The 15000-nt window shown below is 37.9% G+C and overlaps 3 protein-coding genes across 7 annotated transcripts in view; 1 reads left to right on the top strand and 2 right to left on the bottom strand.

Moving 5' to 3' along the window:
• The window catches only part of LOC111326274 (ataxin-10), a 10078-nt gene extending 3577 nt beyond the window's left edge, over positions 1–6501 (bottom strand). Inside the window, exons 1-8 of one of the 4 annotated variants that reach the window (XM_088732564.1) lie at positions 5656–6501; positions 3755–3989; positions 3065–3253; positions 2891–2967; positions 2268–2385; positions 2066–2146; positions 1626–1712; positions 1442–1522 (exon numbers count right to left, since the gene is read on the bottom strand). In XM_088732564.1, the coding sequence (XP_088588690.1) occupies positions 1442–1522; positions 1626–1712; positions 2066–2146; positions 2268–2385; positions 2891–2967; positions 3065–3249 (629 nt within the window). In that variant the 5' untranslated portion in view covers positions 3250–3253; positions 3755–3989; positions 5656–6501. Of the gene's footprint in view, positions 1–1441; positions 1523–1625; positions 1713–2065; positions 2147–2267; positions 2386–2890; positions 2968–3064; positions 3254–3524; positions 3696–3754; positions 3990–5655 lie in introns of those variants that run through there. The other 3 variants (XM_088732565.1, XM_088732562.1, XM_088732563.1) reach the window with 3 other exon arrangements.
• Positions 6502–6722: 221 nt separating this feature from the next.
• Positions 6723–9856, bottom strand: LOC111326201 (potassium voltage-gated channel subfamily A member 1). Its single transcript, XM_022930146.2, is given in 3 exon segments — positions 6723–7417; positions 7419–7636; positions 8279–9856. Coding segments are annotated over 3 exon segments (1557 nt in total). The 5' UTR covers positions 9495–9856; the 3' UTR covers positions 6723–7294.
• A 21-nt stretch (positions 9857–9877) lies between these two features.
• Positions 9878–15000, top strand: part of LOC111326183 (uncharacterized) — a 10454-nt gene continuing 5331 nt past the window's right edge. For both annotated transcript variants that reach the window (XM_088732561.1, XM_022930126.2), the window contains exons 1-6: positions 9878–11756; positions 12482–12624; positions 12996–13040; positions 13458–13564; positions 13655–14115; positions 14577–14800. In XM_088732561.1, the coding sequence (XP_088588687.1) occupies positions 11687–11756; positions 12482–12624; positions 12996–13040; positions 13458–13564; positions 13655–14115; positions 14577–14800 (1050 nt within the window). In that variant the 5' untranslated portion in view covers positions 9878–11686. The remainder of the gene's footprint in view (positions 11757–12481; positions 12625–12995; positions 13041–13457; positions 13565–13654; positions 14116–14576; positions 14801–15000) is intronic.

Raw genomic sequence — 15000 nt, 5'->3', positions numbered from 1 at the left:
AAAATAAAATACAACAATGATACTAACAGTCAGTAGTACCTACACTAACAAAATAAAGTTAAATGGGATAAAAACCTCTGTAGTGTTTCAAAATGCTAAAAATAAAAAATGCAGAGTAGGAATGTTTTAAGGGCAGATTTAAACGAGAAAAGAGAAACTGCAGATTTAAGAGAATCAGGAAGAGTATTCCATAATGTAGGTGCACAGGAGAACACACGTTCACCATATGTCACAGAATTTATAGTGGGGACAGTAAGAAGTGATTTGGAAGATGAACATAGAGTACGTGGTGGATAATATTCTTGTAGCAGGGACGACAAATAGACCAGAGAAAGTCCATGAAGGATCTTAAAAGAAATAACAATAACTTTAAACATTATACGTGATTCAACTGGCAGCCAATGTAGTTTCTGAAGAACAGGTTTGATGTGATCATATTGTTTAGATCTGGTAATAAGACGTGCTGCAGTGTTTTGAACTCTCTGAAGTTTGTTGAGTTCCCGTTTCGGTAAACCATAGAGGATACTGTTACAGTAGTCCAGTCGTGATATTACGAGGGCATTGACTAATAGTTTAAGGTTTTCATTAGTGAGGTATTTACAAATGCACCTGATGGATCTGATGGCATTAGTTGCTTTCCTGCATGTCTCATTGTTGTTGTATGTCAGTGTTAGAATTTTATCTAAAATAACACCAAGATCATGGACTTTCTCAGTGAGTTCAATGATGGTACTGTCAAAAAAGAGCTTCTCAATGTTAGGTGACTTGGTAAATCGGGAGGTGAATAAAGTAACTTCAGTCTTTTCAGCATTACTTCTTAGCATATTTTGGGTATTCCATCGCATTACGTCCTCGATGCGGGTTTGAAGGGCAGTCATAGATGGGGCCTGATTTGCAGGATCGATAGTACTATATAACTGAGTGTCATCAGCATAAAACAAAGAGTCGAGATTGTGGCGAGCAATGACATCTTGCAGACAGGCAATATACAGGGTGAAAAGTAGGGGTCCAAGTATGGAACCTTGTGGGACACTATAACGAAGAGCACGAGGAGTGCACACTTGATCTCTAATAATTATTGATTGACGACAGTTTTCAAGGTATGATCTAAACCAGTTCAGCGTCAGTTGTGAGAAACCAAAGAAGGATTAGAGTCTTTCCACCAGGATCACATGGTCAATGGTGTCAAAAGCCACCGATAGATCAAGAAGGACTAATACAACATCTCGACAGCAATCAATCATTCTCAGAATGTGGTTCATCAGACAGAGCAAAGTTGTCTCTGTAGAATGGTGTTTCCTATGCACAGACTGCATTGTGGGTAGCAAGTTGTAAGATTCAAGATAGTTGTATACTTGTGTGGCTGCTACCTTTAAGAGCATATAGAATTACCAAACAGTTTAAAGCAGACACTAGTTATAGTAGAAAAATATTATCTTACCTAGCTAATGGATCAAATTCAATTCCTTTGTAGATCTCGGGCAATGATGCATTGCAGATCAAATAATCTAATATAAAATACCTAAAACAGACATGAAATTAAATTGAATTAACTGACACAGAGACACCGGACCAGTTTATGATAAGGAATGTAAAACTATACATCAGCCATGAGACATACAAACCCCCATTCAAGTTGAGACTTCTCAGCACACAAATGTATAACATGGGTGATAATCTTGAGTCCATCATGGGCACTTACCAGCTGAAACCTGCCAATGATTGAATATTATAGTATTATGATGGTGAATGGACAATTCATGTTTAAATCATTTTTAATACTCTTCTTAGTAATCTGGGCTGGGTTGTTCAAAAGTTGGTTAAGACAACCCAGGAGTAGTGTGAAATTTGATTTCAGATCTGAACACTTTAAAAGAAAATTCAGGTTATTTCTATTTTTCTATACTTTGATGATCGAATGCTCTAAAAAGAATTGGGTAAATTATCCCAAAGTGGCTTTTGTACAGAGAAATATAGAAACCCTGATTTAAGTTTAACCCTGGGTTAGCGCTAATCGGTGTTCAAACAACTGGGCCCAGAACAACATCTCTTGTTTGAAAGTCACCTGTATTGCTCTTTTAGGCAGTTGTAAATAATCATGCACAAGCAGTCCTGTATGTTGTGATTTGCTGAAGACATTACACTCCTGTAGGGTATAATAAAATAAATCAGTTCAAACAAGGCCTTGAAATTCTGTGGTGGGGCATTTTGCTGTAACACATGCATTTGTATCTTACAGTTACAGATGAATATATATGAATACTTACAAGAAGAAGTTTGGGAAGCACTTATTCCATACAAACTGCTGTGTGGCATTATTTTTCACCACTGTGTTTCCCAGAAGCTGAAGACTACTTTTTATAGCATCACTAACTACATCTGACCCTAGAAAGCATTTTAAGAAAAGATACCAGAATTTAGCTGTAAATACACACTACGTCTGCCACAATGGTAACCCAACATACAATACATGTATTTATTACACGACTCGGGCAGTCAGAGGGCCAACAACTAAAATCAACCAATTAAAATGCTCTATTGCCGGTCAATATTCTCTCAGTATTGGACCGGGCACTGTCCCGAATGGTCCTGAATGATACTGCACTTGTGTCCCTTTGAACTTCAGTCATAATAAATCTCTTATTAACCAAGCTTGCTCGGGACCGTACTGGAAGAATATCGGCCCTTGGTCTTTTTTGTACAGACCGAGCTGTGCTCGGTCCGTACTGTCAAGACCTTGGGCCGATATTCTCCCAGTACAGCCCTCGCGCTTGGTTAATAAGATATATGAGGCCCATTTGTCAGGAAATGTCACAAGGTTATATGCTTGTAGGACCTGTAAGAAATTTTCATTGCAAAAAAAATACAAACAACATTTTAATTGGTTTACCTCCTTCATTTTCTTGGAACTTTGGTTTCAGTAAAAGCACATTTGAATCAAGTACCTCCTCAACAACTCCTAACGATCTGTAAGTAAAATCATTTATCACGCATTAAGATGTTTTTATGAATAATGAATTGGACTCCTTTGAAATAAACTAAAAAAAAATAGAGAGGCACTTACACAACACTGTTCTGGTTCTTGGGTGTCGCAGCACAGCAGTTTCTCAGGAATCTAAACGCTTCTGTTAAAGCTTTCAGGCAAGGGATCAGTTTATTTTCTTCTACTTCACCTTTTTGTGCACACATGCAATTCTTGCAGGCCGTTATAATATCCTTTATCTGCAGAATATTCGTCTCTGATACCATACATCTACAATATTTAATTAAAGCATCAAAAAGTAAGAAATTAATTAACGACATATTTTCAACATTTAAATCATATATTCGAATACAAAAATTGTCTGAAACGGTAGCGAAAGAAAAGATTATTCTGATTGTAGGTAATTTCAAGCCCAAGCCGAAAGAATCAGTGTATCAGAAGTTAAAAGGTCGTTACAACAATCTGTTTTTTCGCTCCGGGAAACAGTCCGACTTAGACAAGTGCGCAACAAATTATGCAACAGAGGAAATTTTGAAAATACCGGTTCTCTTCAACCACCGCCCATGTCTTGAATTTTTCTAATGTGGTTTTAACCTCAGTCCACGAATTTTGTGAGCAATCTAGTTTTCTCGTCAATGCTCCCAGTTCTGTGAGTGTGCTTTCTCCGTCCGCCATGTTGAAAGCTGACAATAAGTATGTGGTATAACAGTAACATAATGGTCTGCTCAGAACAAGCACTCAGAGACTCGAGATAGGACTCCACAGGCATACCTGCCAATCTACTTGTTACATGCTTGTAGTATACTTTTCAGCTATTTTAGTCTATTAACAACCAGCTGACTCGAACTCCTGGTTATCTTCTACAGGCAGTCCCAGATCGGGCAGTCCCAGTCCCTTGTACTAATTGTCAGATTAGCCAGGTTTTCTAGCCAGGTTATCTTCTACAGGCAGTCCCAGATCGGGCAGTCCCAGTCCCTTGTACTAATTGTCAGAATTGCCAGGTTTTCTAGAACTCGTTGAACAAAGGGAAAATCGGGGTAAAGATTGGCTCGGCAAGTCATGATGTTAACCACTCGAATTGTCCCGATTCCCGTTTTTCTACAGTTAATTGAACAAATCGGGGTAAAGATTGGATATGGAAAAGTTATGATATTACTTGTAGGATGAATTGTCATAATTAACCCTGCGTTTCTAGAGTTGATCAAGAAAGTGGAAAATTGCCAACATGCCAAATCCAATCTTCACCCCAATTTTCCACTTTCTCGATCAACTTTTTTTTTTCTCTAAAAAAAAAAAAAAAAAAGTTGATCGAGAAAGTGGAAAATTGGGGTGAAGATTGGATTTGGCATGTTAGGATATATTTTAATTGCTGGATAAATTGTCAGAATTTATTTCCTTTTTTCGAGGATCTCCACATTCAATGAAAAATGGAAAAAGGGGTTAATAATGGATATGTCAAGTTTGGAGGTATTGCACAAGCAGGGTACGAGCTGTAAAATTGTTTTGATTTTCGAATGCACTCAAAACATGGAAATAGGGATAAACAGATATACTGCAGTTGTAAGTTAGATCGCTGGAAGTGCACCCTTAATTCGCGTAAGAAAATTTTGGGTCGGGGGTTAGTTGTCGGAAGGCTATCCCGGGGTGAAGTCAATAATTTTAGCCGGTACTGTGTAGAATCCCCTGCACAAGGCCTAGGGATTATTCGACAAATATTACTTAGTTTGAGGGGATTATTTTGCTGGAAAAGAGAATGTAGCCTTCCCCATAAAATATTTATCAGTCTGCAAGTTTTGGTGTTATGTTTCACCACTGTGATGTTCTGATTGTTGAAAAGGGTCTCCATATTATTCACACCCTTGGAATATAAGTCAATTTAGCGTTAAAAATATCTTCAGGCAATGAGAAATTTTTCCAGAAGTCGCTGTATACACAGATGCATATGCATATATTGACGGCAAACTATTGATTTATCTTTGCTTGACAAGCAAAGTGAACGTCTACGTAGAGGCCAACGGGTACTATTCACCGCCAGATAAAACATTGTAACAGAATAATTGAAGGGTTGATTGCAGATGAACTACTGTCGTCTCATTCCAACGTGCTGCCTGTTTACTTGTGGAACCGAAGGAGAACTTAACATGACATCAAGAGTCACTTGTAGATCTCAGAGAAAGAAACAAACATGTAGTTGTGTAATGAAAACAGGGACGTATGGGGCTGTCGGTGTTGAGGAATAAAAAAACAAGTACTAGAGCGAGTTTCATGTTTATTCAAGGAAGTTCCATTTATTATTGCAGGATGAGTGTGTAATAGGCATTTGACCAGTTTGAGATTTCGTTTTGTGTTCAAAATACTTCAGCACGCAACAAATGCGTGTCGGTTGGATGCGAAGTGAATATTTCGATGTTATCTCTGTTTGCCGAACGATTTTCATAACACAAAATGACAAACTGTCAGAAATCTACCGATTGATGTTAACAAATGCATCGGAACAGGTCGATACATTCTGATTAATCATGGCCACGGGCGGGAAAAGATCGCAGAATATGAACGGTAGCGGAATTCCTAATGTATTTCAATAAAACTAAAGTAAAAGAAGTTAAGTTTTGGATTATAAATAACAGCAATGATCCTGTCATATTTACTCTAAGTTCGAGATCAAATCTTACCTCTTTTTAATGTTCCCAAAATACCAGCGATGCCATCAAACCAGCGCAGCAATGTCAGCAATGCCAGTAATAAGGCGCACAGACTTTAAAAACAGTCAAACCACCGATAGGAAAAAGAAGACGACAAAAAAGTCAATTTAGGGCGTTAACTGCTAAATCAATATACTTTGATTAACTGGAATTGCATTAATGCCATTTGACCAGAGGAGGGTATGTGAGTCTCCATCTGAGTAATTAACAAACAGTGGCCGTGAACACAAAATTAATTTTACAGTCCAATTTCCATTGTGTGTGGATTCTCAAGTGTAAGAAATAGACTTGCGAAATGAAATAACACACTGACTGTAAAAAAATCCAATAACAAAAAAGGCGGCTCGAGTCCAAACTCTGGAGCAATATGTATTAATCAAAATGTGTTAAATAACCACAACATTTGGATTAAATAAAAACAACGAAACTGCTTCAAATTCCAAACTGAGGGATAACAAATTGACTCGAACGAAAACTCAAAAAACATTAGACAATTAACTCCATAAAAACAAACAACAAAAGATACGCGAGTAAAACTTGTCCACATCAATTTTCACTGTCAAGATTGAACTTCTTTGAAATTTTTGGCTAATTTGTAAATTCATGCGCGCTGCGCGTGAATACAAAAAGAATACAAAGAGGGAAGAGAAAGAGGAAAATTGTAATTTGAAATTAAAAAACAAAAGAGATTTTCTACACCGATCTTCTTTACACAATAGCGCTGATTTGTTGCGATTATATTTAATAATGTAGTGGTTCCGTGCTTGGGAAATAGCCCATTTCCGAATTACCCTTGGCCTCATTTTCAAAACGAGGCCTTGTGAAAATGAGTTTAATTTGCATGTGAATGAAAACTTATAATCATATGAAAGGCTGAGCACCAGGACTCGTTTTGAAAATGAGGCCAAGGGTAATTCGGAAATGGGCTATTAACGGCGATAAATTTGCACCAATACGTACCTTTTGTTTTTCTTTCTCTAAGAGGGAATTCCCTTCTTTTCACAGATGTGACGGCTATAAGAACATTAAAACCGTGCTTGATTTGCCCAAACGAAAATATTATTGATCTTTGATAATGATCTGTTAATTACATCATTAGATGCTAATTAACGAAGTAATTGCCAATTAACTTACTATATAAATAACTAATTAGTCTGATTATTATTCAAAGGTTTTACTAGTTTCACGATGAAAATGAATCATCATCTTTAGGGTAAGTAATAATTAGTTTCAGTTTCGTCGTTGCCGTATTTTAGAAATGGTACAAACGGAAGGTTTCTCCTGGGCGGGGTACGGCTACGAGTGGGCTGGAAGAAAAGAGGTGTGGGTTATCACACCCTATCTCGATTATAGGTTCCATACGGCCACAAATTCGTCTATTCCTCGTTCATTGATTTTCGCCAATTCAGTGCCTTAAAAAGGCACTGAACTGTCGAAACGGTAACCTGTAGGAAGAAAATCGGGAGGCGTACCTCAGAAAAGAACATAGTTAAAGTCCTCATATGTGACTTTTAATCCCTCGAATCTAAAGATCAGATATTTTATGATTTTCAAGCATACAATGATCATGCAACTAATGCAGACATATCTTTTAAAATAAAAAAGATTTTCACGGTATGAAGTACTCTTGAATGTCTAGATTTCTGATGCAAAATAATTTTGAGGTGTATGTAAAATTATCTATAGATCCTTCTTGTTGGCGTATTTCAGATGGTGAATCTCCTCTGCCTTTTTCTGGCCAGCAGTTCGTTTACATGGGATTGCGCGTGCGTTGTGTAGTCAACTGTGTAAGCCCTTTTTCTTTGTCTATCCCGCAGGTCTAACTCAGTACTTTTCGGTTTGAACTCCTCGTGCTTCTGATACCGGTTAAACTTTTCAAAGATGATTGGTAAGAAGGGTGTGATGAGTAGAGCTCCAGACACTGAACAGACACCACCCGTTATCTTGCCTCCTGTTAGAAAACATCAAAGAATTGTTAGCATTGTCTGTCTGTGTACCAATCCGTCAATGTAATAGAGTCAGGGCTAGGTGTGTTTATTAATTACAAAGCCAATTTAATTGCCTGTGATAGTGAAGTTGTCATGGTGAAAATGAGCAAGTGTCCTTAACATGGCTCGATGTGTAAAAGAGACACTTCGTCTCCCTCAGCCTTTTACCCTTATCTCCCAACGATATCAATACATTTAGAAAACGGGTTATAAAAAAAGGTCTTTGTTTGATAAGGCGCCATGTATTTTTGCTAATTCGAAGGGAAAGTAGGGAATATTTGGATACTTAATGAGATAATCGTCCCGTAATTTAAAAGTATTGTTCGGGTGTAAAATGATAGTTTCAAAGATAAAGTCAATCAGGCACGAGGAAACTAATCACAAACAGGAAAAGTTATTAGTTTGTGGTTTTGGGGTTTGACCGCATGCCTTGCACTTAATCAAGATCGGCCAGTACACATTTGACCTGCCAGATTCAAACCAAAGTATTCGCGGTTTTCTAAGTCTCACTGTGATAGGAAAGCAACTAAAACGGCGGAAGAACATTTAGAAGACAACGCTACAAAAATTTAGAAACAGACCCGTGAGTGACATTTCATGCTTACCAAGTGTTTTAGGAACCATGTCCCCATAACCGAGCGTTGTTATGGTAACCATAGCCCACCAGCAGCTCAACGGGATACTCTCAAACTTAGTCCCCTCGTGCCACTGTTCACAATAGTAAGCTATGCTCCCAAAGAGTACAGTTCCAATTAAGTTTAGAAATAACATTGTCCAGAGGTCGCCAATACTGTCCTTGACAGTCTTTCCCAGTACTTTCATGGTAGTAACATATCGAGATATTTTTAATACTCTAAAAACTCTTGATAAACGGAGAATACGCAAAATGTACAATGATAGGCGAATAGATCCAAAGGAAATAAATAACGAGATGAAGAATGGAACAATGGCTATTAAGTCGATGACATTCAAAGCTTGAAAGAAAAACCTTCTTTTTTCTGGAGAAACGAAAAATCGTACAATTAGTTCCAAAGTAAACCATGAAATACAAGAAGCCTCCAAGATATGAACGATCTGGATTTTTTGTGTTTTTGTGGAGTGGTAATGATAACTCGAGTGCTTTGATGTGTTGGATGCAGCATTCGATGCCAGGGTCACAGGTTTGTTGTTCGGGAAGGCAGGGAGAGTATCAACACATAGGAATATAGCTGAACAGAGAATGACGAGTAAAGAGAACAGGTTAACCAACCTAGCAACTGCGTTTGAATCAGGAATTTCACAGATCTTCCATACTTCTTTTTGACACTTTCTGAAAGGAATAACTTGTCTTTTGGTCAAAGCACTTGGCAAGGCTAATTTTGTCGTTTTGATATCTTCATTAATGTACTCGTATAACCCAAAGAAGTGAAGCTCATCTGCCAGAAGCTGTTCCGGGAAGTTTTCGTCGGGAAACATCAATTGTCCCTTTGACACGTAGAAATGGAACACAGTTTCGAACGCTGTTCGATTCCTGTCGAAGAACAGTTCGTCACGTATAGAGTCGTAGAAAAAAGCTCGTTTTCTTCGATGCGCCAGTAGACTGTTGGGAAATAGAGATAACAACCTTCCAGTGAAGAAGTATTTCTTTCCACTGACGTTCACTGTAATTCCATCATTTCGATCACTCACTTTCCTCTTTTTGCTTCGGTATGGTTGAATGATCGAGTGTTTTGAAGGCTCTCCAAAGCGATTAAGTATTTGGGGCTGCGTCAAGCTGATTGCTCTCCGTCCCCTTCTTTTCGGCGCTGTCTTGGGTAATCCTTGTCCGTATAAATGAAGCATGTTGTTGTTTTGATGAGAAAAGGCAGACGTGACACAGGTGTTCTGAGTTCGGTAAGACTGATCGGCTTGTATCTTACAATGTTGTTATTTAAGCGGTCATTTTAACAGAGCTGCTGATTTCTAGAATAATTAGTCACGCGACGCAGATGATTGATTTTTTTTTTGGCATGATATATGAATAGATTAAGGCTCAAGAATGACCGGTTTTTGTAAAGCTTGCACCGAGAAAAATTCTTACCTGACTCTAATAATGTATGATGCGTACTTCAATGGTAATCGATAGGGGAGTCAGTGTTGAGTCTACACTCCTTTCACCAGGTTTTTTCAACATAAAGCGGTAGTGAGCTCTTAAGATCCTAAGTGATCGTAAACAACATAATTGAAATATCCTACTGTTAGAATAATTTTATGGGGATACAAATGTCTAAAGTGTTATGCGATCATCGCTGAGCAAGAATATCCCTTTCTGGGGTAACTCGATTACTCAACAGGTCCAATGAAGATCACTAACCTTTGCAGGAATAGAAAATGTTTCGGACTCATTACTACTGAGATCGTACTTAATTAACTTCTTAGTCATCACCGACGTCACAAAGTATTTCAATAGAATTGTTATCTTCTTTATGTATAAATAACCTTTAACCTTTTCGTTTTATATCAAGCTGTTCGGTCTGTTGCCTAATGTAGCACGTTCAAAGATGACAACTAATAATATTTGATTCAAGATCAAGATTTTAAGTCTGCGTTCAAATAACTTGCATCCCCTGCCCTGGAAAATCAGGAATTTGGATCGCAAGTAACTAAAACATGGAAATGTGTTTGAAGGAGAGCAATGCACCGATGTTTGATCTCCTGATGTCTAGTAGTGATAAACTGACGAAGTTTAGGAACGGAATGTTTCATTAGAGCTCACATTCACTGAAATTGCCTCCTAAATTTATCAGTGTTTTGACGTCAATTGACAGTAATAATCCACATTTTTATTGCATGGTAGATTCTAGAACTCTTGATCATATCAGTATCAATGCAATCATATGTATAACACGTGTTTTGCAAAAGGAGTCGTGCTCGTACTAAATCAATTTTGGGTTGACCCGGTCGAAATTCTGTGGAAAGTTTCTGCTCGATGACTCCAAGTACCTGTAGAGTGGATGAGATCCGAAAATCTGACGAAACCGTAGTGTACTTTACTTTTCTAATCAGCAAATAAACGAGAAAAAGTACTTTAATGTGAAGTAAGTGATGCAGAGGACCACACAAAAGAGTTTCGAATACCTCGCGAGATTACGCAAGACCTCGCGAGAAAGACACTCCATACTGTCCCAAATAAAGGCGGTGAAACTGTTCAATTTCTTTTTTCTAATCAGCAAATAAGTAAGAAAATGTACTTCAGTGTGAGTTAAGTGATACAGAGGACCACACAAGAGTCTCGAATACCTGGCGAGATCACGCAAGACCTCGCGAGACAGACACTCTGCACTGTCCCAAATAAAGGCGGTGAAACTGTTCAATTTATTTTTTCTAATCAGCAAATAAGTGGGAAAATGTACTTCAGTGTGAGTCAAGTGATACAGAGGACCACACAAGAGAGTCTCGAATACCTCGCGAGATCACGCAAGACCTCGCGAGACATACACTCCATACTGTCCCAAGTAGAGGCGACCAGACTGTTAATTTTTTTTTCTCTGATTTAAGAATTTGAAATGTTCACAATCATAAGTGAGATTTGCAGATAGTTCTATTTTAATATAATTTACAATCATCAAATCGTAAAATGTGTTTCCTTTTTGGACTGCTTTTGCATTTCTCAGTGGATTTGAAGACGAAAGCGGATAAAAATTTAAAGGATCTAATGCAGTGTTTGCTGTTCCTCTTGAAAAACATAAAAACCTGTGAAACACCTAAAAATGTTCAAAATCAATTTTGGCTCTTTCGTCTCATGCCCAGAAATAGTCCATTTTCCCACTAATTTATGCTATTTATATTTGTTAGAGTTTCATAGCGCTCTCCATTAGTGTGGCATACGAGGTTGACATAATGAGGCACCTGTCATACGTCATTTAGTCGGTGATGCCACATAAAGCAGGTATCCTTCTAACCAGTTAAACCTGAGAACGGAATTTCATTCTGTGGATCTAAATGAAAGAGTGCTCCTTTTACATGCTGCGCTTAAATCCTCAGCAAAGTTTGCAATGAAGGAAAATTCAGTCATTTTGAGCGTAACTGTCTTTGGTCTCATTGTGGCCACACTTGGCGATCAAGGTATCTTACATGAAATGTCCATTGTGAGGGTATTAACCTATTGAGGATAAAACTTAGGCCTGTTAGTGATAACTGATATGATTTGACAGTCATTTATTAAATTTGTTTCTCTGGTGTTGAGGAAGTACCTTCTGCACACGTTCACGGTCGTAAACATTGTTATAATTGTTAAAAATATTTTTCAGTGTGTTATAAATGTTAGAACTGATGAATATTTAGCAGTTGGCGGTATGTTCTAGGTTCCCCTTTTTCAATTAATGGATTGGAAATGTTCAGAACTCTAGAAAAAAAAAATAGAAACCTTTTCCCTTCTGGACAAGTTTTGACATCGCATGCGACATTCGAATTTAAAAAGTTTTTAGTGTTATACTCTGAACATAGATTTACACTTCATGAAGCTTCGGCTATTGCGCCCTTTTTAAACAACGTAGGTCACATAATAATTTCCATTGAACGTAATTAAAGTGTTAACTTTTGGAAACATCATAAAACTTCTAACGTTTCAGCAGGTTCTTTTTTGTCGAAACCCTAATTCGTAACTGCTTGTCATATATAACGACGGCTATTGCGTTTTCAGTTTGTGACCTACGTTTTTTCCGCCAAAATAACTTAGAGTTCGCGCGCGCCCACTGTTCGTATATTAGAAAATCTCGACCTCGGAAAAAAAATGGAAAGTATTGTTTAGCCAGGCGGAATAACAACGAAAGGAAACTATCTTTAAAAAGGTGCAGATTGTTCGCTCAGGAAAGGCAACAAGAATGAAAAGAGGCTGCGACAAATCTTGTTTGTAAACTACTGCAAGAACCAGCGTCCGTCGACTCCAGTAAACATCTCTCTCAACTTGGTTGTTTCTAATCTTGATGAAGTGGTAAGTAAAACCGACTGGGATTTAGCCGTAAAAACATCAGTTAAGTTCAATTTTTTTCAATATGTCTCCAAATTACGTCCTTTTGACTCATTGGTTCGGCTTTAAAGCATTAATAACTAATACTAGTCACATCCAAAATTAAAACGTTTTATTGTAATGTTCGGGAAATTGTGAAAGAAATTCCCTTGTATAAATGCATTAACATTAAATTCATTGCTCTCTTTGCCTAGTTTTTCAATACTGAATTTCAGTCTCCTCAGGAATAGCTTTTATTCAGGATTTGCAAATGTTGCTAAAGTTGTCTTGGGATCAATTTGAATAATTTACCAAGTGAGACTAATGTATATTGCCGCTATATATTTTGAATTAAGGATCCGAAGAAGGAGGAAATCGGTTTAACAATTTGGCTTCGAGTGGTGAGTATGTCTTTGGTAATAGTGTAATAATAAGATACTTAATAACAAGCGAGGAATTCAAACTTAAACTGTTTGTTTGAGGGTCCTCAGTCGAAAACAACTCCAAAGGATCCCACAATTTGCTGTCATTCGATCTGATTTCGTTGTGATTGTGAAGTGAAAGTCATGTAGTACTTTTTTATTTTTCCTTCCTGACACACTGCCTACACAATGAATAAATGAATGAGACAGTTTTAAATGATCATTTCGTTATCAACGTATGTCATATTCCTTTTCAATTATTTTTTCCGCTGTCGTCCTTCAACATAACAGAATTTTGTTTTGCTCTTCAAGACAACATGATTGGCTGGAATTACAAATGACTGAGATCGAAAAAATTCTTCCTAATGTCTTCTTTCATTTCCAATCTAACTTTAGTTCTGGATGGACGACCGCTTACGATGGAACGCATCACAACACAATATCACATCTCTTACCTTAGATTTTGAGGAGGTCTGGACCCCAGACATGGTTCTTTATAATGCGTGAGTACAGTTCATAGGAAATCACGGGATTTGCTCTGAGCAATGGGTTGAATCTTTCTGTCCTTATCCTTCCATATTTTGTTTTTTTAGAGTTGGTGCCGTCAGAGACTTTGGTTTATCAAGCGATGACGGTCTTCCCATGAGCCTTATCGTTTCCAGCAGCGGTGATATCTTCTTCTCTCAGCCAACGATCATCCGTAGCGCATGCGCGTCAAATATTGCCGACTTTCCTTTTGATGATCAGACTTGCCAATTGACATTTGGTTCATGGACTATGGACTCCAGCCTTCTGAGGCTGGACTTGCGCGGTGGAGGATTCGACATGACGCACTTTGTAAAAAACAGCAAATGGGAAGTGCTTCAAATATCTCCTGAAGTACGCATGCAGCAATACCTTTTTCAAGAAAATGATTTTTCGCTCGTGGTGTATACCATAATGGTCAGGCGAAAATCACTGTTCTATGTTGTCAACTACCTCATTCCGTCAGTAGTTATTTTGGTTTTATCTTTGTTACTGTTTCTAATCCCACCTGAAGTTGGAAAGCGAATGGGTGAGAATTGTTTTCGTTTTAATAGACTTTGTTTCAATAGACCTTGAATCAAGTTAAGGGTGTTATGTTATTGAATTGCGAAAGAAGGGAAATATTTTCCATCCCCTCCAATAAACGTCAGAAGAATAACACGCAAACAAACGAGTGATTGATGATAAGCAAAGAAAAACCAACGATGCATTCGCAGATATTACTTGGAGATCGAGGTCAGGGGTAACTCCAAACAGAATAGTGACCCAATATAATATTCACTACAGAGAACCCTCTATAAAGCACTTTCCAGCGAGGAGCTAAAGACTCTTTCACACAATACTAGCCAGCTTGATCATTTGTACAGAGGAAGGGACTGGATCCCGGTTGAGAATTATTTAATTATTTGTCCTGTACTAATAGCTTTGTTGAGTGTCATTTTATTAGCTTTATTATAAATATTACTATATTTGTTGACATTGTTATTTCAGAAGCCGGTATAAACCTTCTTCTGTGCTTATCTGTGTATCTCCTGCTGTTAAACTCAAAGATGCCAAACACTTCAACAGCTTTCCCTCTTTTGACAAAGTTCTACGGCTGCGCAATAATAATCCTTGTGTTGGCCATGTGTACAACATGTTTAGTGTATGCTGTTTATTTCATGAACTCGTCCGGTATAGAGTTGCACCATGCTTCCCTGTTTATTCGTTTTAAGGTACGAAAAACCGATAACGTCTGGAACAACTTGGGTACTCTCAAGGACAATCCACAATCGTTGACAAAACTGTTCAATCTCGTTCCCAGGGCTTTTCCCTTTTTGAATATTTTGGCGGGCGGGAAAATTTCCCGCCCGCCAAAATATTCAAAAAGGGAAAAGCCCTGGGAACGAGATTGAAAACTGTTGAGGCAGCTATG

The sequence above is a fragment of the Stylophora pistillata genome, chromosome 9, assembly GCF_964205215.1.
Source record: "Stylophora pistillata chromosome 9, jaStyPist1.2, whole genome shotgun sequence".
Classification (NCBI taxonomy): Eukaryota; Metazoa; Cnidaria; class Anthozoa; order Scleractinia; family Pocilloporidae; genus Stylophora; species Stylophora pistillata.
The sequence above is the reverse complement of the archived record's forward strand: the minus strand, read 5'-3'. Positions and strand labels throughout refer to the sequence as shown.